Raw genomic sequence first — 26,668 nt, 5'->3', positions numbered from 1 at the left:
CACGTAACATACTGAACCCTGTATCATCAGAGACACCAACCCAACCCGCTGTCACCACCAGTCAGAGGGCACAGTTTAAAGATTAGGGGTCAGGTCCAGTGCTGATTTTTGTGTCTAACATACTGCATGTAACATACATAACTCTATCCCATCAGAGACGTTTGTAACATGACATACTACGGTACCAATAATGCTCTCTCACCCAATCCCAGGTCAAAGGTCAGGGTTCAGGGTTCTATGTTACTTTCTGATGCTCAACTTACCAACATGTAACAACAGTGTATCCATAATTCAGGAATGTTGTGTTTTGTTTTTCAACGGCAAGGCTAATTGCACCGATCACTGTGTGAATGCCAGTTCAGACAACCTCATGCTGTTTCTGTAAAGGTATCTTGCCTGAGGATTCTCTGTCAGGCATTTTACTGTGTCTGCCTGCTGATGAAGTGACTCAGGATTGTTTCTGTGTACTGTCTGTTTCACTCACATTAAACTTTTAAATGTTGGCTAAAATGTCAGCCTACGATCCAACTGATTTATGTTTCTCCAAATTAATGATTTCCTTCTCAGCTGTATGGTTTTATTCAAAAGTCCCAAAAGCAATGTGTGATCGTCATGCTCTTTAGAGAGGTGAAAGAATATGACCTACTAATCTCAAATGCAATACTGCAGATCATCAGTAAAACTCTCAGCATTACAATTCAGGAAAATACATTTTCTAAAGGTTTCATTCCTCTTATATACTGATTTTCAGCATTATGCCTCCTACTGGGCACACACTGGTACTGTAGTATGTGGTTAACAACACTTCACATGGGATTTACCATCCCACATAAATCCAGTGAACAAATTAGAAAATGGGAGGCAAAAATAAGTAAGGTGATAGTACCTTTCATCCCTTGGTGGTGTCCCTTCTTTCTGCTGACCAGACCCTCTCTTGTGTCCTCTACAAAGGTTACCTGACTTCTCCTGTCTATCTCTCCATCCCCTCCAATCATCCATGTGTCTGCAGCCCATAGACTACCAGGGTTTCCAGCTTTTCATGGCCACCTACCTGGAGAACGACATCCCTGAGGAGCTGTGTCAGCACCTATTCACCTCCTTCAAGAGCAAGACAGGGGACTGCTCTCCTGAGATGCCCCGAGCAGGAGTAGGACTCCTGGGTAAGTAGGGTCCTACCTCACCATGCTGGTCACTCATTCTGGCTGGCACAGTTTTTTTGTCTTCAGTTTTTGCGAAAAATATCAGCTTTTATTGGACAAGTTCAGGTATTACCTTCCCGTTTTAAAATGTTTCATACTGTTTTATCCCTACTAAACATGACCAGGGTAGATATCAACAGTGTCTTTCCTGGCTCTCATTAGTAGTTGCATTTGAACTGGGGTTGATTGAGTATCTGGTTCTTGTTGAATGGATGGAGTTATGCTAAATTGTTGGTACAGATATAGAATCTTAATTTGATCACAATTTTCCTACACTACAGGAAATGCAGATGAGCTTTGTGATTTATATAAATCTGAAATCTCGATCTGAAATCTGAAATCTGAAATCTAAATCTGAAAATCCACACTAACTAACACACAGTTGGAGGATTTGCTGTAACGATATAGGTCAAATTAACATCCTACATTTGTATACTACTGTATGCATGGACCAAATTAGATTCCCTCTCAGGTTAGCCCTAGTCTCAGAGAGTGTTTCCTTCTGATTTGCAAATGAAAATGTTTTTCTCAAACACTTTCCATACACACAATGCAAACACTGCCCATCTGCTGCTGTACTTTCCATGGCAGATCCTTCAGGAACACACACACCATGCCTGTGTTCCATTTGATTAGAATGATTCATCAGACGATGGTGCTGGAGTGGTCACAGACACTGACATCTTTGGGGTGGTTTACTTCCACTGTCCCTCACTACTGAGCAGCTGAACACTTGGGGACAGATTGGAGGATTCTAACCTCTCTGCAAATGGAGGGACGAGATGGAGAGATTTGCATCCAAGCACACCCAACTATCTGAGAGGGAGGGAGGGAGGGAGAGAGAGAGAGAGAGAGAGAGAGAGAGAGAGAGAGAGAGAGAGAGAGAGAGAGAGAGAGAGAGAGAGAGAGAGAGAGAGAGAGAGAGAGAGAGGGGGAGGGAGAAAGGGAGAGAGGGAGGGAGGGAGAGAGAGAGAGAGGGAGAAAGGGAGAGAGAGAGAGGGAGGGACAAAGGGAGAGAGGGAGGGATTGGCGTGTTATTCTTCCTGAGGATCCTCCATTGGGATCAGATGTGGCGAAGAAGAAGAAAAAGCAATGCAGCCTACACTGCCATCTGGTGTTTAACTTACCTCTGTAAGGATGGACAGCATACCCATGTGAGAAATGAGGGTCAAATAGATTCACATTAACTCAACTGATGTCTGTGTTTCCCTGAAGACTTGTTTTTGTAGAATGTGTCTCTCTCTCTCCCTCGCTCTCTCCCTCACTCTCTCTCTTCCTCTATCTTTCTCTCTCTCTCTCCCTCTCTCTCTCTCGTCACATCATGGATTTCTCTCTGTCGCTGACTCTCTCTTTCTCCTTTTCTCTCTCTATCCTCTCTCTTTCTACTTTTCTCTCTCTATCCTCTCTCTTTCTCCTTCTCTCTCTCACTCTCTGTCTCTGTCTGTCATGAACTCTCTGTCTCTGTCTCTCTCTATCCTCTCTCTTTCTCCTTTTCTCTCTCTATCCTCTCTCTTTCTCCTTCTCTCTCTCACTCTGTCTCTGTCTGTCGTGAACTCTCTGTCTCTGTCTCTCTCTCTGTCTCTGTCTCTGTCGCTGACTCTCTCTTTCTCCTTCTCTCTCTCTCTCTCTCTCTCTCTCTCTCTCTCTCTCTCTCTCTCTCTCTCTCTCTCTCTCTCTCTCTCTCTCTCTCTCTCTCTCTCTCTCTCTCCCTCGCTCTCTCTCTCTCCCTCACTCTCTCTCTTCCTCTATCTTTCTCTCTCTCTCTCTCTCTCCCTCTCTCTCTCTCTCTCGCTCTCGTCACATCATGGATTTATTATTCAGGACAAGAGAAGCTTGTGTTGCCTTAACTGAATCAATCTCATAGTCCCCAACCAAAGCAGACAGGGGGAAATAAGTCTTCCTAGTGTATTGTTGACACCCTTCTTCCCTCTGTCATGACAGAAGGTCTGTTTTGTTGTGTGTTGGACAGGCATGGGTTTAGATTGATGTTCTGCTTTCCAAACAGACTATCCATCTCTCTTTCATGACTTTCATGACTTCCTGTCCTGCTCATTGGCCTACAGAATCAGTAGAGAATGTTACTCTACGGCCAAAAGGAATCAGCTTCTTTGATGATCCTCATTACAATAGCAATGCATCAGTTTGAACAGTGTATTGTTGTTGTTTCTACGGTAGCGTCATTTGTCTCTAGTCATTGAAGCACTAGTCCGCTCCTTTAGACTATCTCAACCTCTTTGCTTTTTTATATTGTTTCATTCTCTTCTCTTTAAATTGTCACCAGATTCACTATGTTTTTACAGAAAGGCCTATAAGCTAACCAGATTTTTACGACATTTTATTATGGAGTTTTATTGAGTTGGAAATGTATTGAATTTTCCCCTTTAACAGAGTCTATATCACACTCATTCTCCTTCCCCTTTAACAGAGTCTATATCACAGTCCTCCTCCTCCTTTAACAGAGTCTATATCACACTCCTTCTCCTCCTCCTTTAAAAGAGTCTATATCACACTCCTTCTCCTCCTCCTTTAACAGAGTCTATATCACACTCCTTCTCCTCCTCCTTTAAAAGAGTCTATATCACACTCCTTCTCCTCCTCCTTTAACAGAGTCTATATCACACTCCTTCTCCTTCTCCTTTAACAGAGTCTATATCACACTCCTTCTCCTTCTCCTTTAACAGAGTGTATATCACACTCCTTCTCCTCCTCCTTTAACAGAGTCTATATCACACTCCTTCTCCTTCTCCTTTAACAGAGTGTATATCACACTCCTTCTCCTTCTCCTTTAACAGAGTCTATATCACAGTCCTCCTCCTCCTTTAACAGAGTCTATATCACACTCCTTCTCCTTCTCCTTTAACAGAGTCTATATCACACTCCTTCTCCTTCTCCTTTAACAGAGTCTATATCACACTCCTTCTCCTCCTTTAACAGAGTCTATATCACACTCCTTCTCCTTCTCCTTTAACAGAGTCTATATCACACTCCTTCTCCTTGTCCTTTAACATAGTCTATATCACACTCCTTCTCCTTTAACAGAGTCTATATCACACTCCTTCTCCTTCTCCTTTAACAGAGTCTATATCACACTCCTTCTCCTCCTTTAACAGAGTCTATATCACACTCCTTCTCCTTCTCCTTTAACAGAGTGTATATCACACTCCTTCTCCTTCTCCTTTAACAGAGTCTATATCACACTCCTTCTCCTCCTTTAACAGAGTCTATATCACACTCCTTCTCCTTCTCCTTTAACAGAGTGTATATCACACTCCTTCTCCTTCTCCTTTAACAGAGTCTATATCACAGTCCTCCTCCTCCTTTAACAGAGTCTATATCACACTCCTTCTCCTTCTCCTTTAACAGAGTCTATATCACACTCCTTCTCCTTCTCCTTTAACAGAGTCTATATCACACTCCTTCTCCTCCTTTAACAGAGTCTATATCACACTCCTTCTCCTTCTCCTTTAACAGAGTCTATATCACACTCCTTCTCCTTGTCCTTTAACATAGTCTATATCACACTCCTTCTCCTTTAACAGAGTCTATATCACACTCCTTCTCCTTCTCCTTTAACAGAGTGTATATCACACTCCTTCTCCTTCTCCTTTAACAGAGTCTATATCACACTCCTTCTCCTCCTTTAACAGAGTCTATATCACACTCCTTCTCCTTCTCCTTTAACAGAGTCTATATCACACTCCTTCTCCTTGTCCTTTAACATAGTCTATATCACACTCCTTCTCCTTTAACAGAGTCTATATCACAGTCCTTCTCCTTTTGCTTTAACAGTCTACAGAATATCACACTCCTTCTAGTGCATTTCTCTCACCTCTCACTTTGTCTTGCTTTTCTTTCCTTGCTGTGTCTGCAGAGCCACGTTCCATTGATGCAGGCATCTCTATACAGACTGAAGTGGCCTGTGCCCCCATAACAGGTACCACTACCACTGCAGGACAACAGGACAATGTTTAGATATCCCTAATAAGACCCATGGTCCAGCTACTTTAACCATCTCCCTCACCAGTGTTTGGTTGTGACTTGTGATCAGTGTTTTTGAGCAGGTGACATGTGGTAGTAATACTGTGTATTGTGGCGCAGTGGATTTGCGTTTCTTGTGAACATTTTTTTTGTATGTGGAATATACAGAGCATTTAGAAAGTATTTAGACCCCTTGACATTTTACACATTTTGTTACGTTACAGCCTTACTCTAAAAATGATAAAAATATATTTTTTCCTCATCAATCTACACACCACGCCCCATAATGACAAAGTGAAAACAGGTTGAGACATTTTTGCACATGTATTAAACATTTAAATTAAAAATAGCTTAGTTACATAAGTATTCAGACCCTTTGCTATGAGACTCGACATTGAGCTCAGGTGCATCCTGTTTCCATTGATCATCCTTGAGATGTTTCTACAACTTGATTGGAGTCCACCTGTGGTAAATTCAATTGATTGGACATGATTTGGAAAGGAACACACCTGTCTATATAAGGTTCCACAGTTGACAGTGCATGTCAGAGGAAAAACCAAGCCATGAGGTCAAAGGAATTGTCCATAGAGCTCCGAGATAGATAGGATTGTGTCGAGGCACAGATCATTATTATTATTAAGGTTACCAACAAATGTATGTAGCATTGAAGGTCTCCAAGAGTACAGTGGCCTCCATCATTCTTAAATAGAAGAAGTTTGGAACCACCAAGACTCTTCCGCCCGGCCAAACTGAGCAATCGGGGGAGAAGGGCCCTGGTCAGGAACCCGATGGTCGCACTGCGATGCACTGCGATGCACTGCGATGCAGTGTCTTAGAGTGCTGCACCACTGGGGAGGCCTCCCTATTCTGTTTTGTCTTTCCTGAATTCCTCTTTTCTCTCTCTGTCTTCTAGGAATGAATGGAAAGAGCATCCTGAAAGCCATGGGTCGACCCACACTGGAGCCTTCCACTATGATGGCCTCATGTTCAGGTGCCATATCCATCTCTCCCTGCTCCTCCCGTTCCTCCTCACTGCGCTCTGGGATGGGGCCCCACGCGCCTGGGGGGTCCTACCGCCCACCTGCCTGCACCCAGGTCAAACCCTCCACATGCAGCAGTAGTAACACCCTGACCCCCACCCCAGCCAAGTCCCCAGCCTCCCTTCGCCTCTCCCCAGGTAAACACCTTGTTCAGGTGCTGTAGGAACTTATACTGTTTTACTGGAAAAGTTGTGACGCAGGCTGTGTTAGACTGCTGTATTAGACTGCTTTATTATACCACCTTACAAGACCACCGTATTAGACTATGGATTCCAATGATATCAATGTTACTGCACTGTCATGCCTGGGACATTACTAATGCCACAGCAATTAACTCCCTCTACAAATTCTACTGATTTTGACTCACAGCAAGGCATTTCAGCAGTTTAATAAAGTGTGGCTATAATGTCTGAGATGTGGCCATTGGTGTCTGTTAGTTCAATACTTTGTGTAAAGCAATTTATTTAATTAAAAAATAATATTTATTTAATTTAATCTTTATTTAACTAGGCAAGTCAGTTAAGAACTAATTCTTATTTACAATGACGGCCAACACCGGCCAAACCCGGACGACGCTGGGCCAATTGTGCTCCGCCCTATGGTAGTCTCAATCACCGCCAGTTGTGATATGTAGGGCATGTGTATTGATAGCTACATCAGCTTTACCAGCTTTACACAGGGATGAGATTAATTTAATTTGTTTTACATGTGGCTATCACATCATATCACCATATCAATATCAATATCAATATCAACATATTAATATCAATATAACCATATCAATATCACCTTATCAATATCACCATATTAATATCAATATCACCACATTAATATCACCTTATCAATATCACCACATCAATATCAACACATCAATATCACCTTATCAATATCACCATATCAATATCACCACATCAAAATCACAATATTAATATCACCATATCAATATCACCATATCAATATCACCTTATCAACATCACCACATTAATATCACCTTATCAATATCACCACATCAATATCACCTTATCAATATCACCATATCAATATCACAACATCAATATCAAAATCACAATATTAATATCACCATATCAATATCACCTTATTAATATCACCATATCAATATCAAAATCACAATATCAAAATGACAATATTAATATCACCATATCAATATCACCATATCAATATCACCATATCAATATTACCATATCAATATCACCATATCAATATCACCATATCAATATCACCATATCAATATCACCATATCAATATTACCATATTAATATCCATATCACCATATCAATATCGCCATATCAATATCACCATATCAATATCACCATATCAATATTACCATATTAATATCCATATCATTATATCAATATCACCATATCAATATTACCATATTAATATCCATATCACCATATCAATATCACCAAATCAATATCACCATATCCATATCATCATATTAATATCACCATATTAATATCACCATATTAATATCCATATCACCATATCAATATCACCATATCAATATCACCATATCCATATCATCATATCAATATCACCATATCAATATCACCATATTAATATCACCATATTAATATCACCATATCAATATCACCATATCGATATCACCATATTAATATCACCATATTAATATCACCATATCAATATCACCATATTAATATCACCATATTAATATCACCATATTAATATCACCATATCAATATCACCATATTAATATCACCATATCAATATCACCATATTAATATCACCATATTAATATCACCATATCAATATCACCATATTAATATCACCATATCAATATCACCATATTAATATCACCATATTAATATCACCATATTAATATCAATATCACCATATTAATATCACCATATTAATATCACCATATTAATATCAATATCACCATATTAATATCACCATATAATATAATAATAATATATGCCATTTAGCAGACGCTTTTATCCAAAGCGACTTACAGTCATGCGGGCATACATTCTACGTATGGGTGGTCCCGGGGATCGAACCCACTACCCTGGCTCTACCAACTGAGCTACACAGGACCATATCAATATCACCTTATCAACATCACCACATTAATATCACCTTATCAATATCACCTCATCAATATCACCATATCAATATCACCTTATCAACATCACCACATTAATATCACCTTATCAATATCACCACATCAATATCACCTTATCAATATCACCATATCAATATCACCACATCAATATCAATATCACCATATTAATATCACCATATCAATATCACCATATCAATATCACCATATCAATATCACCATATTAATATCACATCATATTAATATCACCATATCAATATCACCATATTAATATCCATATCACCATATCAATATCACCATATTAATATCACCATATCAATATTAATATCACCATATTAATATCAATATCACCATATTAATATCCATATCCATATTAATATCACCATATTAATATCACCATATCAATATCACCATATTAATATCACCATATCAATATCACCATATTAATATTACCATATTAATATCCATATCAATATCATCATATCAATATCACCATATCAATATCACCATATTAATATCACCATATTAATATCACCATATCAATATCACCATATTAATATCACCATATCAATATCACCATATTAATATCACCATATTAATATCACCATATTAATATCACCATATTAATATCACCATATCAATATCACCATATTAATATCACCATATCAATATCACCATATCAATATCACCATATTAATATCACCATATCAATATCACCATATTAATATCACCATATTAATATCACCATATCAATATCACCATATTAATATCATATAATATCAATATCACCATATTAATATCACCATATTAATATCACCATATCAATATCACCATATTAATATCACCATATTAATATCACCATATTAATATCAATATCACCATATTAATATCACCATATTAATATCACCATATTAATATCAATATCACCATATTAATATCACCATATCAATATCACCATATTAATATCACCATATTAATATCAATATCACCATATTAATATCACCATATCAATATCACCATATTAATATCACCATATTAATATTAATATCACCATATTAATATCACCATATCAATATCACCATATTAATATCACCATATTAATATCCATATCACCATATTAATATCACCATATTAATATCAATATCACCATATTAATATCACCATATCAATATCACCATATCAATATCACCACATTAATATCCATATCACCATATTAATATCACCATATCAATATCACCATATCAATATCACCATATCCATATCATCATATTAATATCACGATATCAATATTACAATATTAATATCACCATATCAATATCACCATATTAATATCACCATATCAATATCACCATATCAATATTACCATATTAATATCCATATCAATATCATCATATCAATATCACCATATCAATATCACCATATTAATATCACCATATTAATATCACCATATCAATATCACCATATTAATATCACCATATTAATATCAATATCACCATATTAATATCACCATATCAATATCACCATATTAATATCCATATCACCATATCAATATTACCATATTAATATCCATATCACCATATTAATATCACCATATCAAAATTAAATGTAAATGTAAATTACAATATTAATATCAATATCACCATATTAATATCACCATATCAATATCACCATATTAATATCCATATCACCATATCAATATCACCATATCAATATTACAATATGAATATCAATATCACCATATTAATATCACCATATCAATATCACCATATCAATATCACCATATCAATATTACAATATTAATATCAATATCACCATATCAATATCACCATATCAATATTACCATATTAATATCACCTTATCAATATTACCATATCAATATTACCATATTAATATCACCTTATCAATATCACCATATCCATATCACATCACAATTTGCCATGTTGCTTAGTAATGCTCGTGGTCATTGCTGTACGACATCACCGTCTCTCATGGATACGCCATGTTTCCATTCCTCTCCCACAGAGAGAATCAGAGGGGAGAAGAGGAGGAGCCCGTCCCCAGTACCTTCCCCCCAGGTGGTGTTTCTGAAGGACATTGTGTGTTACCTGTCCCTACTGGAGAGGGGCACACCAGAGGACAAGCTGGAGTGTGAGTTACAGTGTCTAATTACTAGTGTGTAAACAACCAAGGTATTTGAGAGAGGTCAGTCATGTTGAGTAGTCAAAAGGTGTCACCTAAACTTCTCAGAAAGACATCCTCCCACAATCTGAGTGGATAAGTCAATTCATTAATTCAGGTAGGAAATCATTTTTCCAGCTCAGTCACCAAATACAGGTGAGCTTTCACGCACAAGCACACACACACACACACACACATACACACACACCAGTGCCATTTCAGATGACGGAGGACAATTTGTATTTTTTATGAACATGGCCTTATTTCTATTACAGTATATTGGATGACTGTCATTCATATTACATTCACCCAGGTAAATGTAACAGCGATAGGTTTATAGGTATAGGTAATATAATTTTCCCTATACCCATCATGAAGTTGCTACAACCTAGCCTTTGAATTAAAGTTTACAACGTAGGTGTGCACAGGTCGAGAGACAAATTTGATATGACAGACAGTGACACATGCACAGATAGTGACATTCAATGCCACCTTGCACACTCTTGCCTGTATCTAGCTGATCTAGGGTGTAATCATTAGTCCAACAGTTGCAAACGAGAGTTTCTATTGGACAAATTCAGGTACGTTTATCCCCGTTTTGTTTAAGAAACGTTCTTCAACAGAATCGGCGGAATGAATACAGCCTTGATCTCGTGTTAACACAGTTCACAGTTTCATAGCAGCCACGTTGTATTCCTACTCGCATCTACGTTATGCGCTCTCCTCCTTTCACCTCTTTCCTTCGCTTGTGGACATCAGCTGTATGTGACTAGGTAAAAAAAACATTCCGAGCCAAGCCACTACACACAGCCTACATCGTTGTCACCATATTAGCTAAAGTAACGTCATGGTCAGCATAGCAAATAGAACTAACGCGTTTGTAAACTCAGCTACATCCAGTAACGTTACATTGTACAGTCAGGAAAGCAGTTACACCAGAGGGCCCCGGTGGCAATACATTTGTAAAACTAAAAGCTTGCCTTGACTTGGAAGAGTTCCAGTGTTGTGTGGGATAGTCATAGCCAGCTAGCTAACATCCCTCTGTTTGAGCAGGGTGTCTCAGTGGGCTAAACTAGCTAGCTGCATTGGCTAGCTAAGTGAAACTGAAAGTACAAACAAATGACAATCTCTATGTCTCTCTATTTTCTTTCTCTCTTTTTGAGTCAACTACTCACCACATTTTATGCATTGCAGTGCTAGCTAGCTGTAGTTTATGCTTTCAGTACTAGATTCATTCTCTGATCCTTTGATTGGGTGGACAACATGTCAGTTCATACTGCAAGAGCTCTGATAGATTGGAGGATGTCCTCCGGAAGTTGTGATAATTACTTTGTAAGTCTATGGAAGGGGATGAGAACCATGAGCCTCCTAGGTTTTGTATTGAAGTCAATGTATTCAGAGGAGGACGGAAGCTAGTTGTCCTCCGGCTACATCATGGTGTTACCCTACAGAGTGCTGTTGAGACTACTGCAGACCTTTTTGCAAAATAGTGTTTTAATCAATTATTTGGTGATGTGATTATATTTAGTATAGTTTTATCTAATTTTAATGTTTTTAACATTTAATTTTTATGAAATTCACTGAGGAGGATGGTCCTCCCATTGCTCCTCTGATGAGCTTCCACTGACACACACACACACACACACACACACACACACACACACACACACACACACACACACACACACACACACACACACACACACACACACACACACACACACACACACACACACACACACACACACACACACACACACACACAGGTTGTGAGCAGTGAGTCAGGAGTTAGGCTCCCCTTGGGATTAACTCAGCCTCAGTACCTGTCCTCGTTAGCCCATGGACATCCTAAACCCTGGTGTGTCCAATAGACTTCTTTAGCGTTGGGAGCTATATCCTCACAATTTGACACAGCTAATCTCTGCTAACTGCTTCCGACATCCCAATAAAACAGGAGTACGTGTCACTCTCTATTACATCCCCTGCTCCAACAGAGGAGTGGTGTTGCATCACAGTCTAATACTTCCCCTGCTCCAACACAGGAGTGGTGTTGTGTCACGCTCTAATACTTCCCCTGCTCCAACACAGGAATGGTGTTGCGTCACGGTCTAATACTTCCCCTGCTCCAACACAGGAGTGGTGTTATGTCACGGTCTAATACTTCCCCTGCTCCAACACAGGAGTGGTGTTGTGTCACGGTCTAATACTTCCCCTGCTCCAACACAGGAGTGGTGTTGTGTCACACTCAGATACTTCCCCTGCTCCAACACAGGAGTGGTGTTGTGTCACGGTCTAATACTTCCCCTGCTCCAACACAGGAGTGGTGTTGTGTCACGGTCTAATACTTCCCCTGCTCCAACACAGGAGTGGTGTTGTGTCACGGTCTAATACTTCCCCTGCTCCAACACAGGAGTGGTGTTGTGTCACGCTCAGATACTTCCCCTGCTCCAACACAGGAGTGGTGCTGAGTCACACTCTAATACTTCCGCTGCTCTACAAAGGGGTGGTCTGACTGGGAATTCAAGTGGTGCTGACAGACAGGGACTTCAAGACATTACAGCTGAATCATGGGGTCCCTTTTTTCTCGTTCCCCTCCAGTCATGTTCCGGCTGTACGACACAGATGGCAACGGAGTACTGGACAGCTCGGTTAGTGGCCCTCTCTTCTCTTCTCCTCTCTTCTTTTCCCTACTCTTCTCTCCTTTCGTCTGTTCTGTTCTCCTCTGCTCTACCGTTTTAATCTACTCTTTCTTTTCTTTCCTTTCTTCTGTTCTCTCCCCTCTCCTTCCATCTCCTTTCCTCCCTTCTCCTCTCCTCCCCTCCCCTCTCCTCTCTTTTCCTCTTCTCTCCTTTCTTCTGTTCTCTCCCCTCTCCTTCCATCTCCTTTCCTCCCTTCTCCTCTCCTCCCCTCCCTTCTCCTCTCTTTTCCTCTCCTTTCCTTTCTTCTGTTCTCTCCCCTCTCCTTCCATCTCCTTTCCTCCCTTCTCCTCTCCTCCCCTCCCCTCTCCTCTCTTTTCCTCTTCTCTCCTTTCTTCTGTTCTCTCCCCTCTCCTTCCATCTCCTTTCCTCCCTTCTCCTCTCCTCCCCTCCCCTCTCCTCTCTTTTCCTCTTCTCTCCTTTCTTCTGTTCTCTCCCCTCTCCTTCCATCTCCTTTCCTCCCTTCTCCTCTCCTCCCCCTCCCCCTCTCCCCCTCTCTTTTCCTCTTCTCTCCTTTCTTCTGTTCTCTCCCCTCTCCTTCCATCTCCTTTCCTCCCTTCTCCTCTCCTCCTTTCCTGTTCCCTTCTCCTCTCTTTTCCTCTCCTTTCCTTTCTTCTTTTCTCTCCCCTCTCCTTCCATCTCCTTTCCTCCCTTCTCCCTCTCCTCCCCCTCCCTCTCCTCTCTTTTCCTCTTCTCTCCTTTCTTCTGTTCTCTCCCTCTCCTTCCATCTCCTTTCCTCCCTTCTCCTCTCCTCCCCTCCCCTCTCCTCTCTTTTCCTCTTCTCTCCTTTCTTCTGTTCTCTCCCCTCTCCTTCCATCTCCTTTCCTCCCTTCTCCTCTCCTCCCCTCCCCTCTCCTCTCTTTTCCTCTCCTTTCCTTTCTTCTGTTCTCTCCCCTCTCCTTCCATCTCCTTTCCTCCCTTCTCCTCTCCTCCCCTCCCCTCTCCTCTCTTTTCCTCTCCTTTCCTTTCTTCTGTTCTCTCCCCTCTCCTTCCATCTCCTTTCCTCCCTTCTCCTCTCCTCCCCCCCCTCTCTCTCCTCTCTTTTCCTCTCCTTTCCTTTCTTCTGTTCTCTCCCCTCTCCTTCCATCTCCTTTCCTCCCTTCTCCTCTCCTCCCCTCCCCTCTCCTCTCTTTTCCTCTTCTCTCCTTTCTTCTGCTCTGGTCTCTCCTTTCCTCATCATTTATTCTAGGATTTTTCTTAATTTAGACTTTTCTACATTGTAGAATATCAGTGAAGACATCAACACTATGAAATAACACATATGGAATCATGTAGTAACTGAAAAAGTGTTAAATATTTTATATTTGAGATTCTTAGGATGATATCAGAGGATACTGTCATCATAGAATGATGTGGTTGATATCAGAGGATACTGTCATCATAGAATGATGTGGATGATATCAGAGGATACTGTCATCATAGGATGATGTGGTTGATATCAGAGGATACTGTCATCATAGAATGATGTGGATGATATCAGAGAATACTGTGGTCTGACTGACTTAATTTGTTTTCAAGGACACTCCCTATGATTTTCTTGGGCACGCCAAAATGTGGAGGATTTTTTTGTTTTCTAAACAGAGAACATATGTGATCGTCTCTGTCAGTCTCTTGGTAGTAATGTCTGTGGATGTGTGAATGCATTGCTGGGTGTAGGAACTGGACCGCATCATCAATCAGATGGTCCACGTGGCAGAGTACCTGGAATGGGACTCGGCAGAGCTGCGACCGGTAAGGATGCACACAGCCTTGTGTGTCTTGTTTCCCCTGTTCCCAACGTCTTGTGGCGACCTGAAAAGGCTTAACGGCAGTGACAAGGAAATGTTGGATCATTACAGTGTTATAATTTGACAAGACTTTACTGCACTCACCCCTGTCCTCCCCGTCTCCCTGTGCTTTAGATCTTGAAGGAGATGATGGAGGAGATAGACTATGACCGGGACGGAACAGTCACCCTGGAGGAGTGGATCAGAGGAGGCCTCACCACCATCCCTCTGCTGGTCCTGCTGGGCATGGAGACGGTGAGGGAGGGTGCATGTGTGTGTGTGTGTGTGTGTGTGTGATATTATTTGAGAAAGGATGCCGTATAGCAGATGATTTTATCCAAAGTGCATACATTTTAGTAAGTGTATTTGATCCCTGTGGGAAGAGAGATAAAGTATGTGTCTGCGTGCGTTTAGAGTGTCAGATCCACAAAATCAATTCAGAAAGATTGATATCTTTCTCTTTCTCTTTCTCTCTCTGTAGAATGTTCAGGAAGATGGTCAGCATGTGTGGAAACTGAAGCACTTCAACAAGCCAGCCTACTGTAACTACTGCCACACCATGCTGCTGGGAGTTCGCAAGCAGGGCCTCTGCTGCTCCAGTGAGTGTGTGTGTGTGGCCCTTAGTTCTACTGTCTCTCTCTGTCTCATTAAAGAGATACTTCAAGATTTTGGCAGAATTTTGAGTCAGAAGAACTCGTGGGTACCATTTTTATGTCTCTGTGTCCAGTATGAAGGAAGATAGGTCAGATTGTTTCACAAGCCAATGACTGCGAATTATGGGAGAGCCGGGGGGGGGGGGCTCAGCTCCCCTGAATGAGACATTAGCTCCCCTAAATGCAACAAAAGTACAACTTTGAGGGGGTCTCTAAAACATACTAACTGAATTATTCACCCATTTGTTTAAAATGCAGTGGAAAATATGTTTTACAATGGTAAATATGAAAATAAATGCTTGAAAGGAACACCCCAACCTCTCTGTCATGGTTTAAACCATTTATTTATATGTGATTGCACAAATCGTCTCCCTGTTCACTGTGCTGTCCACTCAGTAGTGCTACATTTAGCCACAGCTGGGCTGAGTACATTGTACTAGTTCATTTTCACCATTTGTTTGCCATGTGCCCTTGATAAAAAAATAGCCTTTACTTATTCCAATGCATTAGATGTATCTGTACGTTTATCTGATGTATCATTGTTTACTTTTGTCAGTCAGCTGTTTAGAGCGATTGATTATTTTCTAGCAGTATTTGTTTACTTTCCTGGATCAGCTGATGATGGTCCACAATATCACTAGACAATCTAATCCATCCTAAATGAATGACAGTAGGCCTAAAGTGATATATTTCTGTTAGAAGCATCCGATAGGCTTACATTATTTTGAATTTGTGTGCCCATGAGAACTGTTTTCACATTGGAACATAACGAAATGTTATCTAGGCATATTTACACTTAGGGTACAGTGCATTTTCCGAGATCTCCAACATCCATGAATCGTACAGGGTTTAAGTTCAAAGTTCTAATTTAAAAAACAGTCATATATGTAACTAATGTAAAGGAAGAAAGGTAGTGTTTTATGTCACACAATCTGTGAAGACTCCAATCATTCAACTCATGAATTATGGACAACTCATGGACTCGGGTGTAAAACATGTTTTGATTCAACTTGTGTATTATATTGAAGGTAGGCTATTTGTTCTGTGTGTTCATGTGTGGAAAATGGCCTCGGCGTAGAGGGCAGGCTACCTGCGGTGTTGTAGGCCTACTGCAGGGTAAACTCAACTAAATGTAGTTTGCCAACCTTTTCCAGAAAAATGCATTAAAAGTATAGGGAATGTTACTTTTTTCACTGCGACCGGCAATCAGTGTTTAGCCACCTATTTGTTTTACCACTGCATCACTGGCTATTGTTATCAAATCAAATCAGGCTTTATTTATACAGCATATTTCAGACATTGAATGCAACGCAATGTGCTTTACAGGAGAAAACTATAAAAAATGATTCAAATAAAGCTGCCATATTTAGTACACAACAAACAAAATACAATGGCTTGCGAAATTATTCAACCCCTTGGCAGTTTACCTATTTTGTTGCCTTACAACCTGGAATTGAAATATATTTTTGGGAGTTTATATCATTTGATTTACACAACATGCCTACCACTTTGAAGATGCAGAATATTTTGTATTGTGAAACAAACAATAAATTAGTTTTTTTTTTTTACAGAAAACTTGAGCGTGCATAACTATTCACCCCCCCCCCCCCCCCCAAAGTCAATACTTTGTAGAACCATCTTTTGCAGCAATTACAGCTCTTGGGGTATGTCTCTATAAGCTTAGCACATCTAGCCACTGGGATTTTTGCCCATTATTCAAGGCAAAACTGCTCCAGCTCCTTCAAGTTGGATGGATTCTGCTGGCAATCTTTCAGTCATACCACAGATTCTCAATTGGATTGAGGTCTGGGCTTTGACTAGGCCATTCCAAGACATTTAAATGTTTCCCCTTCAACCACTCGAGTGTTGCTTTAGCAGTATGCTTAGGGTCATTGTCCTGCTGGAAGGTGAACCTCCGTCCCAGTCTCAAATCTCTTGAAGACTGAAACAGGTTCCCTCAAGAATTTCCCTGTATTTAGCGCCATCCATCATTCCTTCAATTCTAACCAGTTTCCCAGTCCCTGCCAATGAAAAACATACCCACAGCATGATGCTGCCACCACCATGCTTCACTGTGGGGATGATTATCTCGGGGTGATGAGAGGTGTTGAAATTTGCTCCAGACATAACATTTTCCTTGATGGCCAAAAAGTTAAATTTTAGTCTCATCTAACCAGAGTACCTTCTTCCATATGTTTGGGGTGTCTCCCACATGACATTTGGCGAACATCAAACGTGTTTGTGTTATTTAATTCTTTAAGCAATGTCTTTTTTTCTGGCCACTCCTCTGTAAAGCCCAGGTCTGTGGAGTGTACGGCTTAAAGTGGTCCTATGGACAGATACTCCAATGTCCGCTGTGGAGCTTTGCAGCTCCTTCAAGGTTATCTTTGGTCTCTTTGTTGCCTCTCTGATTAATGCACTCCTTGCCTAGTCCATGAATTTTGGTGGGCGCCCTCTCTTAGCAGGTTTGTTGTGGTGCCATATTCTTTCATTTTTTAAATAATGGATTTAATGGTGCTCCTTGGGATGTTCAAAGTTTCTGATATTTTGTTATAACCCAATCTGTACATCTCCACAACTTTGTCCCTGACCTGTTTGGAGAGCTCCTTGGTCTTCATCCCCCTGACCTGTTTGGAGAGCTCCTTGGTCTTCATCCCCCTGACCTGTTTGGAGAGCTCCTTGGTCTTCATCCCCCTGACCTGTTTGGAGAGCTCCTTGGTCTTCATCCCCCTGACCTGTTTGGAGAGCTCCTTGGTCTTCATCCCCCTGACCTGTTTGGAGAGCTCCTTGGTCTTCATCCCCCTGACCTGTTTGGAGAGCTCCTTGGTCTTCATCCCCTGACCTGTTTGGAGAGCTCCTTGGTCTTCATCCCCCTGACCTGTTTGGAGAGCTCCTTGGTCTTCATCCCCCTGACCTGTTTGGAGAGCTCCTTGGTCTTCATCCCCCTGACCTGTTTGGAGAGCTCCTTGGTCTTCATCCCCTGACCTGTTTGGAGAGCTCCTTGGTCTTCATCCCCTGACCTGTTTGGAGAGCTCCTTGGTCTTCATCCCCCTGACCTGTTTGGAGAGCTCCTTGGTCTTCATCCCCCTGACCTGTTTGGAGAGCTCCTTGGTCTTCATCCCCCTGACCTGTTTGGAGAGCTCCTTGGTCTTCATCCCCCTGACCTGTTTGGAGAGCTCCTTGGTCTTCATCCCCCTGACCTGTTTGGAGAGCTCCTTGGTCTTCATCCCCCTGACCTGTTTGGAGAGCTCCTTGGTCTTCATCCCCCTGACCTGTTTGGAGAGCTCCTTGGTCTTCATCCCCTGACCTGTTTGGAGAGCTCCTTGGTCTTCATCCCCCTGACCTGTTTGGAGAGCTCCTTGGTCTTCATCCCCCTGACCTGTTTGGAGAGCTCCTTGGTCTTCATCCCCCTGACCTGTTTGGAGAGCTCCTTGGTCTTCATCCCCCTGACCTGTTTGGAGAGCTCCTTGGTCTTCATCCCCTGACCTGTTTGGAGAGCTCCTTGGTCTTCATCCCCCTGACCTGTTTGGAGAGCTCCTTGGTCTTCGTCCCCTGACCTGTTTGGAGAGCTCCTTGGTCTTCATCCCCTGACCTGTTTGGAGAGCTCCTTGGTCTTCATCCCCCTGACCTGTTTGGAGAGCTCCTTGGTCTTCATCCCCTGACCTGTTTGGAGAGCTCCTTGGTCTTCATCCCCCTGACCTGTTTGGAGAGCTCCTTGGTCTTCATCCCCCTGACCTGTTTGGAGAGCTCCTTGGTCTTCATCCCCCTGACCTGTTTGGAGAGCTCCTTGGTCTTCATCCCCCTGACCTGTTTGGAGAGCTCCTTGGTCTTCATCCCCTGACCTGTTTGGAGAGCTCCTTGGTCTTCATCCCCTGACCTGTTTGGAGAGCTCCTTGGTCTTCATCCCCTGACCTGTTTGGAGAGCTCCTTGGTCTTCATCCCCTGACCTGTTTGGAGAGCTCCTTGGTCTTCATCCCCTGACCTGTTTGGAGAGCTCCTTGGTCTTCATCCCCTGACCTGTTTGGAGAGCTCCTTGGTCTTCATCCCCTGACCTGTTTGGAGAGCTCCTTGGTCTTCATCCCCCTGACCTGTTTGGAGAGCTCCTTGGTCTTCATCCCCTGACCTGTTTGGAGAGCTCCTTGGTCTTCATCCCCTGACCTGTTTGGAGAGCTCCTTGGTCTTCATCCCCTGACCTGTTTGGAGAGCTCCTTGGTCTTCATCCCCCTGACCTGTTTGGAGAGCTCCTTGGTCTTCATCCCCTGACCTGTTTGGAGAGCTCCTTGGTCTTCATCCCCTGACCTGTTTGAGAGCTCCTTGGTCTTCATCCCCTGACCTGTTTGAGAGCTCCTTGGTCTTCATCCCCTGACCTGTTTGGAGAGCTCCTTGGTCTTCATCCCCCTGACCTGTTTGGAGAGCTCCTTGGTCTTCATCCCCTGACCTGTTTGGAGAGCTCCTTGGTCTTCATCCCCCTGACCCGTTTGGAGAGCTCCTTGGTCTTCATCCCCCTGACCCGTTTGGAGAGCTCCTTGGTCTTCATCCCCCTGACCCGTTTGGAGAGCTCCTTGGTCTTCATCCCCCTGACCCGTTTGGAGAGCTCCTTGGTCTTCATCCCCTGACCCGTTTGGAGAGCTCCTTGGTCTTCATCCCCTGACCCGTTTGGAGAGCTCCTTGGTCTTCATCCCCCTGACCTGTTTGGGAGAGTTTGGAGAGCTCCTTGGTCTTCGTCCCCCTGACCTGTTTGGAGAGCTCCTTGGTCTTCGTCCCCCTGACCTGTTTGGAGAGCTCCTTGGTCTTCGTCCCCCTGACCTGTTTGGAGAGCTCCTTGGTCTTCATCCCCCTGACCTGTTTGGAGAGCTCCTTGGTCTTCATCCCCTGACCTGTTTGGAGAGCTCCTTGGTCTTCATCCCCCTGACCTGTTTGAAGAGCTCCTTGGTCTTCATCCCCCTGACCTGTTTGGAGAGCTCCTTGGTCTTCATCCCCCTGACCTGTTTGGAGAGCTCCTTGGTCTTCATCCCCCTGACCTGTTTGGAGAGCTCCTTGGTCTTCATCCCCTGACCTGTTTGGAGAGCTCCTTGGTCTTCATCCCCTGACCTGTTTGGAGAGCTCCTTGGTCTTCATCCCCCTGACCTGTTTGGAGAGCTCCTTGGTCTTCATCCCCCTGACCTGTTTGGAGAGCTCCTTGGTCTTCATCCCCTGACCTGTTTGGAGAGCTCCTTGGTCTTCATCCCCCTGACCTGTTTGGAGAGCTCCTTGGTCTTCATCCCCTGACCTGTTTGGAGAGCTCCTTGGTCTTCATCCCCTGACCTGTTTGGAGAGCTCCTTGGTCTTCATCCCCCTGACCTGTTTAGAGAGCTCCTTGGTCTTCATCCCCTGACCTGTTTGGAGAGCTCCTTGGTCTTCATCCCCCTGACCTGTTTGGAGAGCTCCTTGGTCTTCATCCCCTGACCTGTTTGGAGAGCTCCTTGGTCTTCATCCCCCTGACCTGTTTGGAGAGCTCCTTGGTCTTCATCCCCCTGACCTGTTTGGAGAGCTCCTTGGTCTTCATCCCCCTGACCTGTTTGGAGAGCTCCTTGGTCTTCATCCCCTGACCTGTTTGGAGAGCTCCTTGGTCTTCATCCCCCTGACCTGTTTGGAGAGCTCCTTGGTCTTCATCCCCTGACCTGTTTGGAGAGCTCCTTGGTCTTCATCCCCTGACCTGTTTGGAGAGCTCCTTGGTCTTCATCCCCCTGACCTGTTTGGAGAGCTCCTTGGTCTTCATCCCCCTGACCTGTTTGGAGAGCTCCTTGGTCTTCATCCCCTGACCTGTTTGGAGAGCTCCTTGGTCTTCATCCCCTGACCTGTTTGGAGAGCTCCTTGGTCTTCATCCCCTGACCTGTTTGGAGAGCTCCTTGGTCTTCATCCCCTGACCTGTTTGGAGAGCTCCTTGGTCTTCATCCCCTGACCTGTTTGGAGAGCTCCTTGGTCTTCATCCCCCTGACCTGTTTGGAGAGGCTCCTTGGTCTTCATCCCCCTGACCTGTTTGGAGAGCTCCTTGGTCTTCATCCCCCTGACCTGTTTGGAGAGCTCCTTGGTCTTCATCCCCCTGACCTGTTTGGAGAGCTCCTTGGTCTTCATCCCCCTGACCTGTTTGGAGAGCTCCTTGGTCTTCATCCCCCTGACCTGTTTGGAGAGCTCCTTGGTCTTCATCCCCCTGACCTGTTTGGAGAGCTCCTTGGTCTTCATCCCCCTGACCTGTTTGGAGAGCTCCTTGGTCTTCATCCCCCTGACCTGTTTGGAGAGCTCCTTGGTCTTCATCCCCCTGACCTGTTTGGAGAGCTCCTTGGTCTTCATCCCCTGACCTGTTTGGAGAGCTCCTTGGTCTTCATCCCCTGACCTGTTTGGAGAGCTCCTTGGTCTTCATCCCCCTGACCTGTTTGGAGAGCTCCTTGGTCTTCATCCCCTGACCTGTTTGGAGAGCTCCTTGGTCTTCATCCCCTGACCTGTTTGGAGAGGTCCTTGGTCTTCATCCCCCTGACCTGTTTGGAGAGCTCCTTGGTCTTCATCCCCCTGACCTGTTTGGAGAGCTCCTTGGTCTTCATCCCCCTGACCTGTTTGGAGAGCTCCTTGGTCTTCATCCCCTGACCTGTTTGGAGAGCTCCTTGGTCTTCATCCCCCTGACCTGTTTGGAGAGCTCCTTGGTCTTCATCCCCCTGACCTGTTTGGAGAGCTCCTTGGTCTTCATCCCCCTGACCTGTTTGGAGAGCTCCTTGGTCTTCATCCCCCTGACCTGTTTGGAGAGCTCCTTGGTCTTCATCCCCCTGACCTGTTTGGAGAGCTCCTTGGTCTTCATCCCCTGACCTGTTTGGAGAGCTCCTTGGTCTTCATCCCCTGACCTGTTTGGAGAGCTCCTTGGTCTTCATCCCCTGACCTGTTTGGAGAGCTCCTTGGTCTTCATCCCTCTGACCCGTTTGGAGAGCTCCTTGGTCTTCATCCCCCTGACCCGTTTGGAGAGCTCCTTGGTCTTCATCCCCCTGACCCGTTTGGAGAGCTCCTTGGTCTTCATCCCCCTGACCCGTTTGGAGAGCTCCTTGGTCTTCATGGTACTGCATTCTTGGTGGTGCTCCTTGCTTAGTGGTGTTGCCGACTCTGGGGCCTTTCAGAACAGGTGTATATATACTGAGATCATGTGACAGATCATGTGACACTTAGATTGCACACAGGTGGACTTTATTTAGCTATTATGTGACTTTTGAAGGTAATTGGTTGCACCAGATCTTATTTAGGGCCTTTATAGCAAAGGAGTGAATACATATTCACAAACCGCTTTTCCATTTGAATTTTTTTAGAATTCTTTGAAACAAGTATTTTTTTCATTTCACTTCAACAATTTGGACTATTTTGTGTATGCACTGTAGAAACGAAAGAAGGACACAAACTGAACTACTAAAAAACACAGAGGAAAAAAAAGCTAAGCTAAAAAGATTTGTTTTAAGATCTATTTTAATAATGTCCACAGTTTTGGCCCCACTCAGGTTCTCTGGCAGGTTCACTGCCCCAGCAGCCTTGTATGGCTCCTGGGCGATCCCCCACTTTAGCCCCCCCCGCCAGACAATATGTCTGGGTAACTGTATATTCTCAGTATTATGAGCAAATTGTGTTTTTTTTTGGTATCATTTTGTAGTGTGACTGATTTTACTAAGTGCTTTAGTACTGTATAAAGTTAGAGGTCCGCTATTTGATAGATTCCCCCACTCCCCCTACCTCAGGCTTCCAGTGGGGAGACCTGAGGTCAACCTACCCCCTCTCCCCATCTCGTACTTCTGAGTGGGAGACCTTCCCACCCAAACTAGAATCAGGGCGCCCACTCCGACAAGGTTAATTGACCCACAGTCCCACATGGTGACATGATATCATTGACGTAATGTGCAAATGAGCAATAGAAAACCGTTTGCGCAAATGTCACCATTCCAAATTTGTGGGTGCAGGAGCCCTGTGCCGCCCCCGAAAAGATTCCCAATGTCGCCTATACCTGATTCCGCCACTGGGCTGGGGGCATAATAACTAAGGGCTGCCTCCATGTCTCTTGGTCCTAGACTTTGGGATAGTTAAAAGGCTGCCTCTCCATGCCTCTTGGTCCTAGACTTTGGGATAGTTAAAGGACAGTACCAGAGGACCTGAGGGACCTACTGGGTACATAACTCAAAAGCATGTCTGAAATGTATTGGGGTGCACAACCAATAGAAGAATCTTAAAGCGTATTCTAAAACTCACAGCCAGCCAGTGCAGAAACCTTAAAACCGGTGTAATGTGTGCTCTCCACCTGGTCTGGTCTTGGCCAGTACCCACGCTGCAGCAATCTGTATGTTTTGCAGTTGACCAATGGCTTTCTTGCGTAGACCAGACAGGAGAGCATTACAGTAGTCAAGCCTGCTTGTAATAAAAGCATGGATGAGTCTATCTGTATCAGCCTGAGAGAGAAACGGCCTCACCTTGACAATGTTTCTCAGGTGGTAAAAAGCTATTTTGGTCACATTCCTATTATGTGATTTGAAATTTAGCTCAGAATCTAAAATAACACCTCGTTTTTTTTACCTGGTGTTTTATCTTTATTGCCCGTGAATTCAAATGTGCGGCCATATTCTCGCTCTGTGCTTTGGCTCCAACAATAAGTACCCCAGTCTTGTCCAGTCCAGTCTTGTTTTAGGTCCTAAACCAATTTAGAACTGGAACGGAGAGGCCAACCAACCTCTCCAGTCTGTCCAGAAGGACATCATGGTCGACAGTGTCGAATGCAGCACTTCAAAATCTAAGGCTGTCTCTTTTACAGTTAAAATAACTATTTCTCCAGAATTTTGCTTCAGAATGGAAGGTTGGGCATTGGTTGAAAGTTGCTAAGAGCTGAATAATCTAGATTACTTTTCCTCAGAAGGGATTTCCCCATAGTATTTTTCAGAGCAGTGGAGTGCAGGGTGTGATAAACAATGGCTTGCACTTCTTCAGAAATGCAATAAAAAACTGTTTTGAAGAATGTGGTGGGGATAGGATCGAGAAAGCAGGGAGAAGGCTTAAGTTGTGATATCACTTTCCTGAGCATGACTGTAGCAACCACGGAAAATGAATGAGTAGTGTCTTTGCGTGGTGGGCTAGAGCACACATCATCAAACATCTCATCATGCTTTTTACCTTTATTTAATGCTTGACTGATACATTGTAGCCTAGTCTAGTAAATTGACTGTACGTGTTAGGGTGAGCATCACGTTTTTTCAGACAAAGTTTCAGACCTATTGCAGGTGTCATGACTTTTTAGGATGCAACATTTTTTAATTTGTCAGCAAGACGCATTAATTAATGTAGGCGTAATCAATGGCAATCCCCTAATGTCATTTGACATCCTTTTTGGTGTTTTGTAAACATGTCCATTCATCATACTGCTCAAGTGTAGACTGCACTATTTAGTTTATTTTAGAGTCGGGGACTGTTAGTAGTGATTGGTTTGACAATCAAATAAAAGCATCATGACTGTGTTCAAATTAAATGGTAACTCATTTTTACCCTTAAATTTCATATTTATTAATAGGCTCACACATCTATTTCCAATAGAGACCCCTTTCGAATGTATGATAGCATAGACTTCCCGGTCATTGCTCTAATTGTGCTAGCGCTAGTTAGCAACTACAGTTGAAGTCGGAAGTTTACATAGACCTTAGCCAAAACATTTAAACTCAGTTTAACACAGTTCCTGACATTTAATCACAGTAAAAATGTCCTGTCTTCGGTCAGTTAGCATCACAACTTTATTTTAAGATTGTGAAATGTCAGAATAATAGTAGAGAGAATGATTTATTTCAGCTTTTATTTCTTGCATCACATTCAAAGTGGGTCAGAAGTTTACATACACTCAATTAGATTTGGTAGCATTGCCTTTAAATTGTTTCACTTGGGTCAAACTTTTCGGGTAGCCTTCCACAAGCTTCCCACAATAAGGTGGGTGAATTTTGGCCCATTCCTCCTCACAGAGCTGGTGTAACTGAGTCAGGTTTGTCGGCCTCCTTGCTCGCACATGCTTTTTCAGTTCTGCCCTCAAATTTTCTATGGGATTGAGGTCAGGGCGTTGTGATGGCCACTCCAAGACCTTGACTTTGTTGTCCTTAAGCCATTTTGCCACAAATTTGGAAGTATGCTTGGGGTCATTGTTAGTTTGGAAGACCCATTTGCGACCAAGCTTGAACTTTCTTGATGTCTTGAGATGTTGTTTCAATATATCCACATAATTTCCCCCCTCATGATGCCATCTATTTTGTGAAGTGCACCAGTCCCTCCTGCAGCAAAGCACCCCCACAACATGATGCTGCCACCCCCGTGCTTCATGGTTGGGATGGTGTTCTTTGGCTTGCAAGCCTCCCCCTTTGTCCTCCTAACATAACTATGGTCATGATGGCCAAACAGTTCTATTTTTGTTTCATCAGACCAGAGGACATTTCTCCAAAAAGTATGATCTTTGTCCCCATGTGCAGTTGCAAACCGTAGTCAGCCTTTCTGGTTATGTTGATATAGGACTCATGTTACTGTGGATATAGACACTTTTGTACCTGTTTCCTCCAGCATCTTCACAAGGTCCTTTGCTGTTGTTCTGGAAGTGATTTGCACTTTTCGCACCAAAGTATGTTCATCTCTAGGAGACAGAACGCGTATCCTTCCTGAGTGGAATGGCGACAATGTGGTCCCATGGTGTTTATACTTGCGTATTATTGTTTGTACAGATGAACGTGGTACCTTCAGGTGTTTGTAAATTGCTCCCAAGGATGAACCAGACCTGTGGAGGTCTACAATTTATTTCTGAGGTCTTTGCTGATTTCTTTTGATTTTCCCATGATATCAAGCGAAGAGGCACTGAGTTTGAATGTAGGCCTTGAAATAGATCCACAGGTACATCTCCAATTGACTCAAATTATGTCAATTAGCCTATCAGAAGCTTCCAAAGCCATGACATCATTTTCTGGACTTTTACAAGCTATTTAAGTGCGCAGTCAACTTAGTGTATATATATAAGGGCCTCCCGGGTGGCGCAGTGGTGC

General features: G+C 43.1%; 1 protein-coding gene across 7 annotated transcripts in view; it reads left to right on the top strand.

The window, feature by feature from the left end:
* LOC124048018 (diacylglycerol kinase beta-like) overlaps window positions 1–26,668 on the top strand; it is a 169,696-nt gene that overhangs the window by 56,525 nt on the left and 86,503 nt on the right. For 6 of the 7 annotated variants that reach the window (XR_006841172.1, XM_046368379.1, XM_046368389.1 and 3 more), the window contains 8 exons: window positions 1,010–1,160; window positions 5,071–5,133; window positions 6,091–6,354; window positions 10,344–10,469; window positions 13,098–13,147; window positions 14,852–14,926; window positions 15,097–15,216; window positions 15,443–15,560. Coding sequence is in view for 6 of the 7 variants with exons in the window: in XM_046368379.1 (XP_046224335.1) it covers window positions 1,010–1,160; window positions 5,071–5,133; window positions 6,091–6,354; window positions 10,344–10,469; window positions 13,098–13,147; window positions 14,852–14,926; window positions 15,097–15,216; window positions 15,443–15,560 (967 nt within the window). In the remaining variant the exon portion in view is untranslated. The remainder of the gene's footprint in view (window positions 1–1,009; window positions 1,161–5,070; window positions 5,134–6,090; window positions 6,355–10,343; window positions 10,470–13,097; window positions 13,148–14,851; window positions 14,927–15,096; window positions 15,217–15,442; window positions 15,561–26,668) is intronic. The other variant, XM_046368414.1, reaches the window with a different exon arrangement.

This window comes from Oncorhynchus gorbuscha, linkage group LG01 (genome assembly GCF_021184085.1).
Source record: "Oncorhynchus gorbuscha isolate QuinsamMale2020 ecotype Even-year linkage group LG01, OgorEven_v1.0, whole genome shotgun sequence".
In the NCBI taxonomy this organism is placed as follows: domain Eukaryota; kingdom Metazoa; phylum Chordata; class Actinopteri; order Salmoniformes; family Salmonidae; genus Oncorhynchus; species Oncorhynchus gorbuscha.
The sequence above is the reverse complement of the archived record's forward strand: the minus strand, read 5'-3'. Positions and strand labels throughout refer to the sequence as shown.